The sequence below is a fragment of the Oryx dammah genome, unplaced genomic scaffold (genome assembly GCF_014754425.2).
Source record: "Oryx dammah isolate SB20612 unplaced genomic scaffold, SCBI_Odam_1.1 HiC_scaffold_8, whole genome shotgun sequence".
Classification (NCBI taxonomy): Eukaryota; Metazoa; Chordata; class Mammalia; order Artiodactyla; family Bovidae; genus Oryx; species Oryx dammah.
The window spans coordinates 19,064,987-19,084,247 of NW_024070192.1; the positions used below are offsets into that span (position 1 = coordinate 19,064,987).

Sequence of the window (19,261 nt, forward strand, 5' to 3'; positions counted from 1 at the left end):
AGTGCACTTGAGAGAGGAAGACCTCCTTGTCGCAGATCATTGTACTCTTCATGAAACTCCTGCTGCTGCTAAGTCGCTTCAGTCGTGTCCAACTCTGTGCAAACCCACAGACGGCAGCCCACCAGGCTCCCCCGTCCCTGGGATTCTCCAGGCAAGAACACTGGAGTGGGTTGCAGTTTCCTTCTCCAATGCATGAAAGTGAAAAGTGAAAGTTAAGTCGCTCAGTCGTGTCCAACTCTTTGCAACCCCTTGGACTGCAGCCCACCAGGCTCCTCCATCCATGGGATTTTCCAGGCAAGAGTACTGGAGTGGGTTGCCACTGCCTTCTCTGCTTCATGAAACTACTAGGTATGTATTCCGCCATACAGATTCTAGAGGCAAGCATGTCCAAGGTCATGAGCCGACACACACGTGCACAGGCATGCACACATGGACACAATGGGATGCTTTCTACAGTTTCTGAAAGGACTCACACGATCTATAATATATATGAGGTCCAGGCAGCCGCTGGGTGGTACAATATCCAAGTTGGTGAAAGACTCACTTGCTCCCCACCCCCAAATTTCACAAACCTGCCTAGTTCTCAAAATTTCCAATATTAGAACTATTTATTAATTAAGAGACTTGCAGGAGAAAAGTGTATTTTATGATAGATTGAGAAAATTGCCTCAACTTCTAATGATTTCAGTTGGCCTATTTTTTTTTGGTCATGCCATATGGCTTTCAAGATCTTAGTTCCCCAACCAGGGATTGAACCCAGGTCCTAGGCAAGGAAAGTATGGAGCCCCAACCACTGGACCACCAGGCAATTCCCTTCATTTGGATTTTAATTCTAAAAAATAATAACAATAACATGGAAGATCTGGATAACCAACTTATAAACTAGTACCACATACCATTTCCATGCTGAAATTTGCCTTTACCTTTTTTATGATGTTAAGTGAAAGCCAGATGCCATCAGGTTTTTATTTAATGACAAGTTAATAACAACAGTGCCAATGGTTAAGACTTCTCAAACATCTACTACATTCCAGACACTATACTAAGTGCTCCACATGGGTCACCCCTATGGTTCTCACAACCCTTATAGGTAGGTAGTACTATTGTCCCTGTTTCACAGACGAGGAGGCTAAGGGTTTGAGACAATGACCTACCCAAAAATAATTGGTGGAACCAGAACTGGAATCCAGAAATCTGATTTCAGAGCCCAAATTCTTTAGAGAATGTGGACAGAGAACTAAATCACATGGTGCTGGTCATACAATGCTCAAAAGAGCCAATCCTAAAGCAGTTACCAGCATTCACACTGTAGCTGTCATTAATGAGGATTTATTTTTAATTTTCAGAATTATATGAGGACATCATATAACTGAACTATCAAAAATGAATCAGTAATTAAAAACTAGCTCATTGTTGAAAACAGGAGAAATAATGACATTGATTTAAATAATACATCAAGGTCAAAATAAAACAAGTCAACAAGTAAAACACAAAAGAAATAAATATATAACTTTCTGTTATTAAAACCAACTCTGGCAGTTTAGCTTTTTTGTTACTAAAACTAACTCTGGCAATCACACTTTTCCAATATTACTATTTTTAATGTTACTGGTTCCGTAAATCTGTATTTAACAGTGTGATACTGTGATTTATAAGAAGAAACACATATTTGGTTTCTATCCCTGGTGTGGAGCTCTCCTAAATGCAGAGAATAAGTTATTATTTTTTTTACTTTTCTGAGATAACCTTAGGAAAACCCCTAGGTAACTAGGATGAGGGTTAGTTGTCAAGGAAACCAATCAAGAGATTAGAGGGCTGGAACTTTCAGCCCCACCCTGATCTCTGGAAGGGGAGAGAGGCTGGAGATTGAGTTCAGTCATCAATGGTTGGATGGCATCACTCAACCATGGACATGAGTTTGAGCAAACTCTGGGAGACAGTAAAGGATGGGGAAGCCTGGCATGCTGCAGTCCATGGGGTCGAAAAGAGTTGGACATGACTTAGCAACTGAACAGCATCATCAATGGCCAATGATTTAATCAGCTGTGCCTACACAATGCGAGCTGTGCCTATATAATACGTGAGTGCTCATACAATGAGCCCTCCATAAATACCCAGAGAGGGTTTGGAGAGTTTCCAGGCTGGTGAATGCACAGAGATTCAGGGAGAGTGGGGCACTCAGAAAGCATCGGAGCTCCTCTCTCCTTGTTACATATCTTCCATTTAGCTGTTACATCCTTTTATAATAAATCAGTTAGTAAAATGGCAATCCACTCCAGCACTCTTGCCTGGAAAATCCCATGGATGGAGGAGCCTGATAGGCTACAGTCCATGGGGTCGCAAAGAGTGGGACACGACTGAGCGACTTCACTTTCACTTTCTGAGTTCTGTGAGCCGCTCTAATAAATTAATCAAACCCAGGGAGGATGTCATTGAAACCTCCAATCTATAGCAGGTGACAACCTGGACTTGCAAGTGGCCTATTAAGGTGGAGGTGGGGCAGTTTTGGTCTCAAGAACTTTTTGTTTCCTCTAAAAAGAGCTAATGCATTAGTACTCTGTAGTTTAAGAGATAGAGGGAAACAATGTAAGCCCACTGAGGGAATCTATCTTGTACTCTACTGTATTCCTAATCCCCCAGCTCAGTGAACATTTCCTGAAAGAAGGAAGGAACATATTACCCAGAAAGATAGCAACCTGACCAGTCCATCACCTCATTATCAAAAACAGAGTAAACTGAGAAAAAATTACACAAGATAGGCACATCTTGATGACAAGCAAGAGAAAAGTGAACTAAAATACACAGGTGCTACATGGTAACCCTGTGAAGAACACAGTATCATCCCTATTTCACAGATAAGAAAAACAGATGCAGAGAAACTATGTATCTTACCCTAGATCATACTTCTAACCTCCCTGACTCCTCTTCCTCATGCATGCGTCCTTTTCTTCCATCTCTCCAATTGATGACTTTATCTTCATTTAGAAAGCAGAACTGTCAAATGGGAACTCTCTCCCTCATCTCCCTACCACCTATCCCTAAACCCATCTGCATTTAAAATCACATTCTGCCCTCCTTCCAGTTAAAATGAAGCATCCCTGTGCCTATCAAGTCAATTCCTCCACCCATGCCCTAGACCCTATCCATCCCTCTGCCTCCAGGATTCCACCTGCCTGCAGCCTGAGCTGTGGGGCCCTCGTCTTTTCCATTTCCTCGGTTTGTATTCGCCCCATGTGCATTTTGTCCCAAGACGTCTAATGTTTGAGAGACACTATACATTGGTGCTTCAGAGACAGTATAAGCATGAATGGTTAAGAGCACAGTTAAAGTTACAGACTTGGATTCCAGTCTAAGCTCACCTCACATTTTGATGTGTGATCTTGAGGGGGGTTACTTAATTACTCAGAGCCTTGTTTTCGTAATCTATAAACAGAAAATACTATCTCACAGGATGGTATGAGGAGCAAATAAGACAAAGTAAAACACTAAGCATACTATCTGGCACGTAGTGAGAACTCAGTCAGTGGCTGCCACGAAAAAAACATCATCTTCACCATCATCGTCGTGTGACTCTGCGTTGTTGCCGTTAACGCTGTTTAATTATCTGGGACGGGGGTGGGGACGGGGGAAAAGCAGGGGGGCAGAGGGGGAAGCAAGCAGTGACGGCCGCTCCGGGTTTCACTGACAGTTCTGGGAAAAGCGTTCTAACAGCTCCGCCTGGAGAATTCTCAAGAGCAGGCCACGGCCGCAGGTGCTCTGGGCCAAGTCTCTGTGACAGACACACACACACACTCGGCCCATCAATCCCCCTTCTCCTTCCGCTTTCCTCGAGCCCAGACCCAGAGGCCACAGGGACCTCCGCAGACTCACCCAAATCCTTGTCGTTGATGCCTAAGTGATTGTCCAGCTCGGTGCAAACCTTTGACACCAAAGACAGATACTCGAGTTTGGCGAGTTCTTCCGCGGGGCCTAGCTCTGTCCCGGGTACGGCTCCCGCCATGGCCACAGCCACCGCCATGGCCACGGCCTCCCGGGGCCCCTCACCGCGGCCCTTCGGAGCTACTTCCACCGGGCCCCCACACTGCCGGCCCTCCGAGCTACTCCCGCCCCTGTCCAGTTTCAACTTCCGGGTCGGCGCACCTCTCTTTTGTTTACGATAAATCGAAAGCTCCAGGAACTTTTCTTGACGTAACCGGATGGATCATAGAGATCAGACAGGAAGTGCTCGAGGAAGGGACCGCTGAATGGGTTACTCAACACGCTGACGGGCGCCCTCTATAGGTCAGCCATCTTCTTGGCTGGCTTTCAGGCACGAAAACATATACTCTCCACGCGCTTCCGCCCTGTGTCGGCAGAGGGCGACCGTGGCCTGCGCAGGGTGAGCGGAGGAGACGGGCGCCGCCGCCTCCTCCCGTCTCCTTTCCCCCGCCCCCGCCCCGCCCCCCCCCCCCCCCCCGCCCCCCGCCCCACCCCCATACACACCCGCTGCGCCTGCGCTTTAGAAGTCTTAAAAAACAAACAAACCTGAATTCAACTCTGGAAAAGGCAAGATTGGCTTAACAGGAGACCCCTATATTCCTGGGGCCTTGCATCTGCTTGGATCATGACGATTCCAAGAGATTCTGTAACAAATCAGCAGGCGATGGACCCTGGTTCTATCATTAACTCACTTTACAGATGAAGAAACTGATACTTCCCCCTACCTAGCTGAGTGACCTTAATCTCTTGGGCCTTAGTTTTCTTGTCTGTAATCTTGGATAATATTGCTCTAACTGGGTTTTTAGGTGATGACCAAATGAGATAACTATACAAGGATCCTGATTCATAAACACAGTACAATGGCAGTTGCTATAATCCCAAAGCTGAGACAGTGGTCAGCATCAAGTCTGTCAAGCATAGATCCCCAAAGTCTGAGACACCAGAGAGCTGCCTGGCTCCTCTCCTGTGAAAACCACTTCTCAACCCCCAGTTTTCCAGTTGCTGATACCCTCAGCCCTCTCAGAACTATCAGCTGTGCTATGAACCCAAAGTTCAGTAAGCTCAGGTCTCCCAGCTTCTGCTTCAGGTCCCCTTTTCCTTTGTGACAACCTGTGGTGAGGTGAGGGGCTTCCTAAGTGGCTCAGTAAAGAATCCACCTGTCAAGCAGGAGACGCGGATTCGATCCCTGGGTCTGGAAGATTCCCTGGAGAAGGAAATGGCAACCCTCTCCAGTATTCTTGCCTGGGAAATCCCATGGACAGAGGAGTCTGGGGGGTGACTGCCCATGGTGTTGCAAAGAGTTGGACACAACTTAGCAACTAAACAGCAGCAGCAGCAACATGGTGAGGTGAGGATTTTCCCACACCCCACCACTCTGCATGATGAATGAGGAAACAGAAGGCACCCCCAAGTGCCTTTTGATGGCCTTCTCATCAAAAGGGAGGGAGTCAGACCCTTTTGCTTTTAGCTTCAGGGTACATTACCCTACTGCATCTTTGAACTCTGTTCTTTCATTATCTCACTGTAGTTCTCATCACTTCCAAGAGCTCCATGCTTCCAGGAGCCTAAGGATCAGCACTGTACCCTCTGTGTTCTTCCCACTCCCCTTTCTCTTCCTCTGTTCCCACATGAATGGGATGAAAAATCTTGTACATCATTCAACAAGCTCAACTTGCCAGCTTGGAGCAGGGCTACCTGGGGCTTATTCCACTGAATTCTTTTCTTTGTGCTTCTGTGCCTTTCAAAATATATATACGTTCATGTTCTGCTTTCCTCCAATATTTAGCTGGATGGGGGGAAGAAAACATGGAGTTTGTTTTGTTTTAAAAGCTCTGAGGGAAAAAAGGCTATAGAACCATAATATGCAGTAGTGGTAACAGTACTATAAGAAAACGACAAAAACTTTTTTTAATTTGGGGAGGGGGGAATTATTGAACACACATCTCAATAGTAAATAGAAACAACAATACATTGATTTTATTTGTGTATGCCATTAAGTACAAATTTTCAGAAGTCAAAGTTTTTTATGCAATACACATATACCCTATAATACCAAGGGATGCTTTTTGAAGCCAGAGGAGAACATTAAGTACATAGATACTGATAAATTGATAGCCCAAACACACATGCATGTGGAATCTTCCTCTTTTCCCATGAAAGACACTGAACCAAATGTGGTATAAAAGTGACTTCACGGCAGGGAGGGGAAAATTGGGAGATTGGGATTGACATATACACAATACTATATATAAAACAGATAACTAATAAGGGCCTACTATATAAGGAAAAGACTCTAAAAAACAGTGGGTATATGTATGACTGATTCACTTTGCTGTACACCTGAAACTAACACAACATAGTAAATTAATTGTATTCCAAAAAAATTTTTTTAAGTGAGTTTATCCTTACAAGGGTATATTGTATAGCACAGGAAATATAGCCAATATTTTATAACTATAAATAGAGTATAACCCTTAAAAATTATGATTGTGAATCACTATGCTGTACATCTGAAACTTACATAATAATGTATATCAACTATACCTCAATAAAAAATAAAATAATTTTTTAAGTGAATTCATTCTGGAAATTCCCTGGCAGTCCAGTGTTAGGACTTCTCACTTTCAATGCCAAGAACCTGCGTTCAATCCCTGGTCCAGGAACAAGGATCCCTCAAGTCACACAGGGTGGCCAAAAAGCAAAAGTGAATTAATTCACGTTGAATATATTTGGATATATTCTGGATCATCCTTTGAATATATTTCCAAATATTATACCAGATAAGTACTTCCCTGGCAGTCCAATGGTTACGACTTTGTGCTTCCACTGCAGAGGGTGTGGGTTCCATCTGGGAAACTAAGATCCCATGTGCGGCAGGGTGTGGCCAAAAAAAAAACAAAAGAAAGAAATATTATACCAGGTATAATTAATTGCTCATCAATATTATATTACTTTCCTTGGACAGCCTCCATTTGGCTTCTTTAATACAGCTATTGATGGTTCCCAGTAAATAACCTGCCTTCACAAGACAATATTTAAAATATTGAAACAAATAGCTTATGCTTAATCACTACCACCACCCATCATGGATATGAAATGATTTCCCACACTGATCCAATAGTAAAAAGGGCTTTGCTTGTATGCCTCTTTCTAGACTGATATATATATTCAACTCTCACCGCAATTCCCACATTATTTCTGTTTTGTCCCAGAGACTGGTCCCAGATGCTGGCATAAGAACTAGGGGGTTGAGGGAAAGTAGGAAGCAGAGAAGAGAGTCTTGAGCTGCTGGGCAATCCTAGACTAGATGGGTGAGGGCAGAAGTGTGGAGTTAATAGATGGCATCCTTGGAGAAGTTGGTGAGAAAAACCACCAGACTTCCTGTCACCAAAACAAAATGGTGTTGCTGCAAACAAGACAGCCCTGACTTTTTCTGCTGGGACCTTAGGGGAAACACCTGTGCTCTGGAAGCCAAAATCGGAATGATTTATTTGGGGCTGCCCTGGCGGTTCAGATGGTAAAAGCATCCTCCTGCAATGCAGGAGACCTGGGTTCCATCCCTGGGTTGGGAAGATCCCCTGGAGGAGGGTATGGCAACCCCCTCCAGTATTCTTGCCTGGAGAATCCCCTTGGGCCAAGGAGCCTGGTGGGCTACAGTCCATGCGGTTGCAGAGTCAGACATGACTGAGCAACTAAGCACACACACACATATAACTGCCCCTCAACTGTCATTGTTATTAATGCAGTGAGACTTCAGGAAAAAATGGCACCTGCTTCATTGCTCTGTGATTTCCCTGGTGGCTCAGACAGTAAAACGTCTGCCTACAGTGCTGGAGACCTGGGTTCGATCCCTGGGGCAGGAAGATCCCCTGGAGAAGGAAATGGCAACCCACTCCAGTATTCTTGCCCGGAGAATCCCATGGACAGAGGAGCCTGGTAGGCTGTACAGTCCATGGGGTCGCAAAAAGTTGGACACGACTGGGTGGCTTCACTTTTGCTGCTCTACTGTGGCCTGACTTAATCAGAGAGCCTGGGAACCAGCTGAAAGACACTGATGCCAGTGGCCAGAACCCTTTCATCTGAGGCCTTTGCTGAGAGGGACAGAAGCCCAGAGAGAGTGAAGTAGTGAAATACCCCTCTTTTTTTTCACTCTTTTCCCCCAAATTCTTCTCCAAATTTGAATCAATTCATCAGTGATGTACTGAACGTCTACTTTGTGCCCAGGTGCTGTGATAGGTTCTGGAAAGTATCATTAGGGATTGGAAAAGCAGTAGAAAGCCATCAAGGAAGAACTAGAATATTCTTAATGCCACATTCATGGCTGGTGGCAAAGCTATGTTTATTACTCCGGTCTCTGTGCTGCCTAAACAGGAGGGCAGGTGATTGGGAGACAAAAAAACAAAGCACGTCAGGTCAGCCAAGGGCAGCCTGGGGAGGGAAGGGGGCGGATGGGGCCAGGGCCACCTCACCGGACCATTCCTTCTGTTGCAATCCTTTATTTGTCTGCCTTATCTTCCAATGCCCAAGCACAACCTCTATTTTGCCCCAAATGTCCCTGACCTTAAATTTCTCCTCTTTTCAGGCCATCATCCTGCCATCCACATTAATAATGGATGCTTTGAGCTCTAAATTCTCCAAAGTTTTATAGTATTAGGGAAAAAAAAATTCCTTCTTAACAGGCTTTTTCTTTTTTTGTCACAGTCAAGTCTCCTCCTTTCTCTCCCACTCTAAGGGCTGTCTTTAAAATGTCAAGAAAAAAAAAAAATCAGACACCCTTAGGATGTGAACTTGTTAAGAGAATTTATTCCCCCATCTCTACCTCCTCACCCTCTGTGGGAGTGGTTAGAAATTTTCACATGTTTATTTAATCTTGTGAAATGTTTAAATGCTAATCATCCTTTAAGTGACTGAACTTTAGGATCTAGTGGATATTTTGTAGACTTCATTTAGGTCGATTGTCTTTAAAAAGAAAAAATTTTAAATAATGAATATTACAAGTCTAGGAAACAAAGTGACAAGTTACACAGAGCTTTTTTTTTTTTTTTTTTCCTCTAGTGATATTTAGCCCCCATCTCTGGAGGAGGGTATTTCTTTACCCTCTGGTTTCTGTTTGAGGCAATTCTTTAGAAACTTAAGGCTTTCCTCAGGAGAGATACCAAAAAAAAAAAAAAAAAGCAAACCAAGAAATATATTGATAGGAAAAGAGGAGAGAACAGACGGGATCGTGTTCTATTTACAAGTCAGGGATGTAAACAGCTGTCCAGTTAGCTTGAGGCCAAAGGTCTGTGTTAATCTGTATGCTTGCCACTAACTCCAAAGAAACTGCTCCTCCGAAAACTCCATTTTTTTCACCCAAGAAAAGAAGGATGAATTCCCAGCGTGTCCTCTGTCCCAAGTCTGAGAGGGCCCAGCAGAAAGAGCTGTGTGGGACTCCTCCCCGGGCTCTCCAGGTCCTGAGCCTCAGAGGATCTTTGGTGGCAGCAAGAGCTGCTGCCCTGGTGCCAAAATAGATGCCTCTCCGTCCTGGGATTATAGTCATTATGGTGATTGATGCCTCCAGAGTGAAAATTAGCAATCTGGTGCGGTAACTAAAAATGAATGCATCTCTTCCTAGGGTTCACTCCACCCAGCTGAGCCACCAAATAAAACCAGCATATGGGGCAATTAGGAGGCCGGCTCTGGCTTTCAGGGCGAAGAAGAAAAGAGACAGAGTTCAGGGCCTTGGGTTCCCTGCTTGGTTCAGTAATGATCATGAATCCTAATGAGCATCCCCTTTGCCTCTCAATACTGTTCCTAGTATGAGACCTCCAGCCTGTGATTTCACCTTTCCAATAAGTTCATTTGTTCCTTACAGCAACATCTTACCCTCTTTTGTTGCAAATCGGCTGAGAGAGAGGAAAGGGAAAAGTGAGGATAAAGATTTTTCACATGGGTTTGTGTGGGGCAAATAGTGTTTCTTCTTAGTTTTATATAAATATACATATATATATATATATATATATATTTTTTTTTTTTTTTTTAAACTGTACTGCTCAGCTTGCAGGCTCTTGATTCCCCGAGCAGCGGTCGAACCTGTGCCTCCTGTAGTGGAAGCTCAGAGTCCTAATCACTGAACCACCAGAGAACTTCCCCCATAGATTTGCTTTTATATGACCCAGAAGGACTCTATAATCTTCCATTAACTCTCAAATAGCAATGTGGGTAGAACTTATCTGAAAATTTTTGCAGGACACAGAGATTCCATATTGGTTGATCAACCTCTCTTATTGAGCATGTCCAGAAATCCCTGTCCTGTTTTATCCCCATGGACTTGGACCTAATGAAACTTCACTTGTGACAAGGACTGATTGGGGTTACACTATCAGCTACTTGCATATCTGGGTTTAAAGGCAATATTCAATCAGGTGTACTTCTGAAGTTTTAGAGCTGGACAAGATTTAAGAGATAATGTCATCAAATCCATTCACTAAAGGCCATCATTATTTGAAATGGTTTTACTCCCTGACCTCAATACCTGAAACTCCTCTCTCTAACCCAGTGTATCCTTTCCACCACTGGACCGACCGTCTCTTAATTTTCATGGTGCCTCTAAATCTTTCATCTATCCTTGCTTCCAATCTATCAGCATTCTCTCAATTTCACTCATATTCTCTCAAACATTTGGAAATGTGGTCACAAATGTCAAGGAAGCCCTCCCTCCACTGTTTTTTGCTGTACTGATCTGCCAACCCTAAGTGGCTCCTGTCACCCTGTTCTTCCCTCCCACACTGCTGGGTATTGCTAGAAACAGTCCCAAGGTCAAGCTGGTTCAACCCAGTATAAATTCATAATCTTGAACCTCACCTGGGCCCCTTTAGGGCTCTTCTGGACAGTGGTTTCCCATATAACATGACTAAAGATGTCTAAACTCTCCTGAAGTCCCAAACCCACACCTACCACCATCATTTTCAGAAGACTTCACCTCCTACTTACAGGGAAAAAGAAAGCCAGTCAAGACTTCCCTCCCATCCCTGCCCTCACCTCCATCTCAGAATCAGTCCATACTTTCACCTGATATTTCTGTCTCTAGGAATGTATCCTTTCTCTTCCTCAAAGCTCATGCACCCACAATGCTCTTCATCTTGTCCCCTCCATTAACAACCTCTCTGATCTCTTGCATCCTTACCCTTTCTCTCTCCTTGTTTCTTATCTTTTTCCTACAGACATGTTCAAGTCCCCACTGACCTAAAAATAAGAAATCTTTTCTCTATATGCTTTTACTTATTCTACTGTCTTTCTCTATCTCCTGATACAACCAGAGCTCTGAGAAATGTAAACTGTATTTGGAGTTCTCTGTTCCCCCTCCTCCTGCCTGCCTCCTTCTCCAACTTATCCCGCCAACTCCTGGCCATTTGCTTCCACCTTCTTGAAGTTATTCATTTATGTGTTCATTCATTCAACAGATGTGTATTGAGAACCCACTCTGTGTCAGTCCCTGCTAAAACTTCCTGTTCACAGAATTTACCAGTTGGGTCTCACTCTGAGATACTCTGAGATCATTGCTCTGGGTGTGACCTGGGCATCAGGATTTTTTAAGGCTTCTTGGGTGATTCCTAATGTGTAGCAAAGTTTGGGAACCACTGCCCTAATCCCCTAATACAAGATTTCTCCATCTTAACGCTATTGATCTTTTAGGCAGCAATCATTCTTTGCTGCTGGTGGGGTTTTCCTATGCACTATAGGTTGTTTAGCAGCACCCCTGGTCTCTACCATTAGAAGCCAATAGCATCCTCTGCCCTTAGTCGTGACAACCAAAAATGTCCCCAGAGGTTGCCAAATGTCCCCTGAAGGGCAAAACAAACCCCAGTTGAAGCCCACTGCCCTAATATCTTCATTTCTCATCTTCCTTGACATGTGGATAGCATTGTGAAGTGAAAGTGAAAGTCGCTCAGTCGTGTCTGACTCTCTGCAACCCCATGGACTGTAGTCCATGGAATTCTCCAGGCCAGAATACTGGAGTGGCGAGCCTTTCCCTTCTTCAGGGATCTTCCCAACCCAGGGATCAAACCCAGGTCTCCCTCATTGCAGGCAGATTTTTTTTACCAGCTGAGCCACAAGGGAAGCCCAAGAATATTGGAATGAGTAGTCTATCCCTTCTCCAGTTTCTTCCCAACCCAGGAATTGAATCAGGGTCTCTTGAATTGCAGGCAGATTCTTTACCAACTGAGTTATAAGGGAAGCCCTTGTGAAGTGAGCCAGTGAGTGAAGTTCGCTCAGTCGTGTCCAGCTCTTTACAAGCCCATGGCCTTTACACTCCATGGAATTCTCCAGGCCAGAATACTGGAGTGGCAAACCTTTCCCTTCTCCAGGGGATCTTCCCAACCGAGGGATCGAACCCAGGTCTCCTGCATTGCAGGCGGATTCTTTACCAGCTGAGCCACAAGGGAAGCCCGTGTGAAACTCCTCTTTAATTCAGCTTTCACCACTGTGCACTCTCTGATTCATTATGCAAGGACTTATTGATATTCAAAACATGTTTATAGAGCAGACCTTAAAGTGGTTCATATGTCTTTTGCTCACCTCTTATTGGCTGCTTATTTATAAGAAGGACAAGCAGTGTAACCTTTATTGTGAGCAGCCACACATCTAGCTAAGGCTGGGATTCTGGTCCTATAGTTTATGTTTGCTTGGCCACAGCTACATAACTTACGGGATCTTAGTTCTCAGACCGGGGATTGAACCTGGGCTGTGGCAGTGCAAATGTCAGATCCTAACCACTAAGCCACAGGTGACTCCCCTGATTCTAGTCCTACAGTACTTTCAGGTCCTGTCTTTTCCTCATTATCCCCCCTTCCCTGGAAGTACAGATGTGATAGTGTTGAGTCATCTCAGACAGTGTAAACAAGGTCATGACCCTAGGGTTCCTAGAACAGAGAGGTAGAAGCATTCCTAATCTCTGACCTCTCAGAGCCACCATACCAGCCCTAGGCTCCTCTCTACTGAATTATTATGTGAAGAAGAAATACACTTCTGTCTGTTTGAAATCACCATATTAGGGTGTTCTATTATATAAGCTGAACCCATGTCCTAATCAACATGGATCCAATCAAATTCGGCTATCACTTCTGGCAACTCGCAGGTCTCTGTCTCCAGCCCCTGCAACTCTCAAACTCTAATCTTCTATTTCAGTTACCTATTGGAAGCTCCAGCTGGATATCCAAGTAAGGATCTTAAGCTTAGCATGTTTAAAACCAAAAGCATCATGCTTTTCCCTCACACTGACACTTCCTGCCATTTTCCCTAATGCTGCTTAAAAGACATCCAATGATCCAAGTCATCCAGGCTCCAAATCTGGGATGCCTGCCTCCCTTAGGAGCCCTCTATCGTGTTAATAGCTTCCCAACAACCTTAGTTAGCGCCCCTGTGCATCTACATGTCCATATGCTTCCACCAAACCAAACCACTTGCTAGTTCCCCCTCCTAAATACTCTGCTTCCAGAACTATTGCAGATTCCCTAATTACTTCTACTGAAGATCCCTACCCAGCATGCCTTTCTCATCAAAGGCATGTCTGAGTCATCCCACAGAAGTCCATCCCCAAACCTTGCACGTGGTAGGCATGAAAATGTTTTTCAAGTTGAAGAGATCAAATGGTTTGCCCAAAGTCACATGGCTAGATGTTCTGCTATAAGATGGAGACAGCATTTTCAAATGATAAACGATATTTCCTGCTTTTTTTTTTTAAATTGGACTGACAATGTCATGAGGACATGGATTTCTTAGGAAAAGGTAGTGATTTGAGAAATTCTAAACTGCAATTTAAATAAGTGTTCTGCTATTCTGAGCCTTTGGCATACCATGCAGTATAATTATATCATGTGGCTGTGTAATACAAGATAAAATATAAGCATTTTATTGCAATATATAGTTTCATGGGCTAAATGTGAATCTTCATCCAAACATGCTCTAACTTGCCTGATTCCTTAGGGGCCAAGAAGCACTAAGAATACTAAGATATTTTTCAAATTGAGCTTGCTTGAATCAAATTGAGAATCACTGTGGGATCCTCTGAAAGTGAAAAGTGAAAGTGAAGTCATTCAGTCGCCTCCGACTCTTTGTGACCCCATGGACTGTAGCCCACCAGGCTCCTCCATCCATGGAATTTTCTAGGCAAGAGTACTGGAGTGGGTTGCCATTTCCTTCTCCAGGGGATCTTCCCGACCCAGGGATCGAACCTGGGTCTCCTGCATTGCAGGCAGATGCTTTACTGTCTGAGCCACCAGGGAATCACTTTTAAACAAATCAGTGGATACCATGTGGCCTGCTCTCACAATGAATGTCTATAGCCATCCTTGTTTATGTGCCCATGATTTTCCAAAGTTGTGGGTTTTGTTTTTTTTTTTTTTTTAGCCATAGGGAAAAGAAAGAGATTCAGTAGGTTTTGAGTACCTACTGAATGATATGGTAGGCATATGATAGTGTGATAGGAGTATAATAATACTTTAGTTATTATCATCACAGCCCCAGGAGGTAGGTAGGATCTGCAAGATAAAGGGGAGTGGGGAGATGGTCAGCCAGGCCATTTGGCCAGATCTCAAATGATAGGGGCTCCAATTTCTACTGCTTTTCAGGAGTAAATTTGAGCAGGGGTGATTTAAGCCTGGAACTGTATCCTTCAACTCCGTCTAAGAGCCATATTGTCCCCAATTGCCTTGGCTTGGTGCAGTCATTCACAGCTACCTGTAAATTTCAAGCAGGTTTGTGATCAAGACACTGACTCTCTGGCCACTTCAGAAATGATGCTCAGGTTATTAACATCCCTTCTCAAAGGAGATCTTTCTTTCTCCAGAGCACACAGAAATATGCTCTTTGGGTGTCATTCAGCTATTTCTGTAAATATAAAAGACAGACATACAGTGCATATTCTTGTATATTAAAAGTTGTATGTATATGCAGAATGATATATTATCAATGTATTTATTATAATTTGAATTCTTGATTTAAAAAACTATCCATTTAATTTTCTATATTTTACCTTTCCCTTTATTAGTTGTAAACCTGGTTTGCATAAAACAGAAAAATTTCCCATTGAATTATGTTCTTTTATGCCTCCACTAGTGTTTTTTTGTCTTTTTGTTAGTTATGTAATATTTATAATACTCTTCAGATCAATTTATATTTTTTAATATTCACAGTTTCATTTACCAGTAGTGTTAGTCGCTTAGTCATGTCCAGCTCTTTGCGACCCCATGGACTATACCCCACCAGACTCCTCTGTCCTCTATACAAGAATTCTCTATACAAGAATACTGGAATGAGTTGCCATTCCCTTCTCCAGGCGATCTTTCCAACTCAGGGATCGAACCCTCCTGAATTTCAGGCAGATTCTTTACTATCTGAGCTACCAGGAAAGACCTGTTTTAAAGATATTGTTTATTTATATTTTTAATTGAAGTACAGTTGACTTCCAATATCATGTTGGTTTCAGATGTATAGCATAATGATTCATATATATATGTATGTATGTATGTATATTCTTTTTCAGGTTTATTTTCCCTTATAGGTTATTACAAAATATTGAAATATTGAGTATAGTTTCCTGTGCTGTACAGTAATTCATTGTTGGTTACCTATTTTATATTCAGTAATGTGTATATGTTACTCCTCCTGATTCCCCCCAATATGGTTTAATTAGACACTGAATTCCAGAATTTAGATCTTGCCTAGGAAACAAATTTGAGTTTAAAAGTAACTGGTTTGGGCTTCCCTGGTGACTCAGTGGGAAAGAATCCGCCTGCCAATGCAGAGGACATGGGTTCCATTCCTGGTCCAGGAAGATCCCACATACCGCAGGGCTACTAAGCCCATGCGCCACGATTACTGAGCTCATGCTCTTGAGCTCAAGAGCTGCAGATACTGAGCCCATGTGCCGCAACTACTGAAGCCTATGCACTCTAGAGCCTGTCTTCTTCAATAAGAGAAGCCACTGCAATGAGAAGCCCAAACACAGCAACTAGAGAGTGGCCCTCTCTTGACACAACTAGATAAAGCCAAAGCCCAGGGCAAGCAGCCATTAAGAACCAGAGCAGCCAAAAATAAATTAACTTAATTTTTAAAGTAACTGCTTTATATACTTTTGATATGTGAAAGTAAATATTGCATGTCACCAAATTTTTTGTTTTAATACATTAAAGTTTCCCAGTTTGTCTCATTATTTTTCAGCCTCCACTACTAGCTAAATCTAAGAGCAAGATGAAGGTGTCAAAATGTTAGAGTTGTATACCCCACTGTGACATTGGACAGTATTATTAGTCACACTTACATGTCAGAAAACTAAGACTCAGAGAGATGAAGTAACTGTGTAAAAAAAGTTAGCTGTCAGGCTCACAGTCAATTTCCTAATCTCTAGGCATGGTTTTATCTCTGCCACATGACCCTTTCTGCCCCTCCCCTTGCCAAGGTTGATTGGTCTAGGACCAGACACATGACCCAAGCCAGGCCAATCAGATTTCTCCAGCATTTTTGACATCAAAATTGAAGGAAGAGACCAGGCCTTCTCTAATAGTAAAGTTATGATCTGTTAGAGGAGCCTGGTAGGCTGCAGTCCATGTGGTCCCTGAGTCAGACACAACTGAGCTACTTTACTTTCACTTTTCACTTTCCTGCATTGGAGAAGGAAACGGCAACCCACTCCTGTGTTCTTGCCTGGAGAATCCCAGGGACGGGGGAGCCTGGTGGGCTACCGTCTATGGGGTTGCACAGAGTCAGACACGACTGGAGCAACTTAGCAGTAGCAGTAGCAGCAGCTCATATGAACAAGAGCTGCCAGAAGCCATGAGCTCTTCTCTGAAGAAAAGCTGAACTGAAAGAATAAAGGCCACACATAGAGAGGGAAAAAGAAAAAATCCAGAGAGAAAAGAATGTCCTGGAAGCATTTAAGTCCCTGACTTTGGTTATCCCCAATTCTAGATATCCAGGATCAGATTTTATTTTCTTAGTTTCCAAAATCACTATGGATGGTGACTCTAGCCATGAAATTAAAAGACGTTTGCTCCTTGGAAGAAAAGCTATGACAAACCTAGACAGAGTATTAAAAAGCAGAGACATCACTTTGCCAACAAAGGTCCATATGGTCAAAGCTATGGTTTTTCCAGTAGTCATGTATGAATGTGAGAGTTGGACCATAAAGAAGGCTGAGCACCAAGGAAGTGATGCTTTTGAACTGTGGTGCTGTACTCTTGAGCATCCCTCAGACAGCAAGGACTTAGCAGCGGCAGCAGCAGACAGCAAGGAGATCAAACCAGTCAATCCTAAAGGAAATCAGTCCTAACTATTCATTGGAAGGACTGATGCTGAAGCTGAAACTCCAAAACTTTGGCTACCTGATGCAAAGAACTGACTCATTTGAAAAGACCCTGATGCTGGGAAAGATTGAAGGCAGGAAGAGAAAGGGACGACAGAGGATGAGATGGTTGGATGGCATCATCGACTCAATGGATGTGAGTTTGAGCAAACTCCAGGAGAGAATGAAGGACCTGGAAGCCTGGCATGCTGCAGTCCATGGGGTCGCAAAGAGCAAGACATGACTTAGTGACTGAACAACAACAAGTATCCTTCCACTGGATTCCCTTTTTTGCCTTAGCTGGGTCAAGCCACCTAAACAATCAGTAACTAGCAGAACAGAGGCCTGGATCAGAGGGTCTGACTCCTGAGCCCATGCTCTTTTTGCTGCAGATCAAGTTCACCTGATCACTCAGATCTTGTCTCTGATGATGTGGGAACAAACAGTACAAAGCCACAGAACCCAACCCTTCCACTTCACGTGATTCACACACATATTCAAACTTCATCTCCCACAGTGTGTGGGAAGCTGGTGTTCCCACTGATATAGATTTCAAGATGACACGTGTGCCTAAGGGCATGGGTTTAGAAGGAAATGCTATACTCCCAGCTATGTGTCTACACTGGACTTGGGTGGCATGGTGAATAATCAGCCCCGTGAAACCACACCCGGGCAAGCTCGTACAGACTTGGAAGGATGGGAAGGGAAAACAGAGGAAGTGGAAAATCTGGGGCGGGGGGGTGGGGGAAGACAAAGGTAACAGGCCTCTACATGGTTATATGGTTTGCTGCTTCCAAAGTATTTTTCCACGTTATCTTGTTTTGGGTCCCACAGCAATCCTGGAGGAACAGAGAGCAGGTACAGTATTACCTACATTTTACAGAGAAGAAAACTGGGGAAAGGTACCTACCGCAGTGCCAGGGCATAGTGGGTACTCAGTAAACTCATTCATTGATTCCATGTGCTACTGATGCTCAGTGACCATTTGCAGAATGAACAAATGTGGCTCAGAAGCATGAAGTGACTTGTCCAGGGGCAGAAGTGTTACTCAAACTTGGGCTGTCTTGCTCTGCACTCCACCGCCTGATGCTTCATCTGCAACTGAGCATTTCTAACCCCATCATGAATTCATGTCCTGCAGGTTCAGAGACCTTAAACCCCCACTGCCTGAGAGAGGCACTTCTCAGATCTGCCAGCCCCACAGAAAGTTCTTAAGTCAGTGCTTATTGGCCCTAGAGACAATTAGAGCTCACATTGAGAGGTCTTGCTAGTCAAGTAACCTGTTTCAGAAATCTATGCCTTGGACTTCTCTGGTGGTCCAGTAGTTAAGAAGCCACCTGCCAATGCAGGGGACACGGGTACGATTCCTGGTCCAGGAAGATCCCACATGCCTCAGATTAACTAAGCCCATGTCCCACAACCACTGAGCCTGTGCGCTAGAGTCCATGAGCTGCAACTAGAGAAAACCCACTCGCAGCAATGAAGACCCAGCACAAAAAACATAAATAAAATTTTAATATGGAGAAATCTGTGCCTTGAGCATGCACACACACATACACGAACTGCTCAAGAAAAAAAAATTACTGCAGGAGCAATGGAATTATTTATGGACCATACACACAGCACCAATCCCTTTCTGCTACTTTCAATGCCATGTGAAGCTAATTCAAGGAGGCAGGAGGAATTCCATTGCCTAAGTCCTGTGGAGGTGAAAACTCTGCCCTTCTATTAGTAGATAATCTCAGGAGCAGAAAACATGATTTCTTCCAGGGAGCACATGAAGATGATTGAGGCCTGTCATTGCTTTATTCCCTTGTCACCAGAAGAATACAAGTTCAGAAATCACATGCAGAAATTAGATCAAAATGTAAATGGAGGCAGAGGCGTTGCTGTCACTTGGGGAATCTCCAGCTGAAGCTGCAGGAGCTCTTCCTGCTCCCCCTAGGAGGCATCTGTCACTGA

The 19,261-nt window shown here is 43.7% G+C and overlaps 1 protein-coding gene across 1 annotated transcript in view; it reads right to left on the minus strand.

Annotated features, from left to right (window-relative positions):
• Positions 1-4,443, minus strand: part of DHX8 (DEAH-box helicase 8) — a 28,755-nt gene extending 24,312 nt beyond the window's left edge. Inside the window, exon 1 of the mRNA XM_040245217.1 lies at positions 3,871-4,443. Coding sequence (XP_040101151.1) covers positions 3,871-4,018 — 148 coding nt within the window. The 5' untranslated portion in view covers positions 4,019-4,443. The remainder of the gene's footprint in view (positions 1-3,870) is intronic.
• Between the last annotated feature and the right edge of the window lie 14,818 nt (positions 4,444-19,261).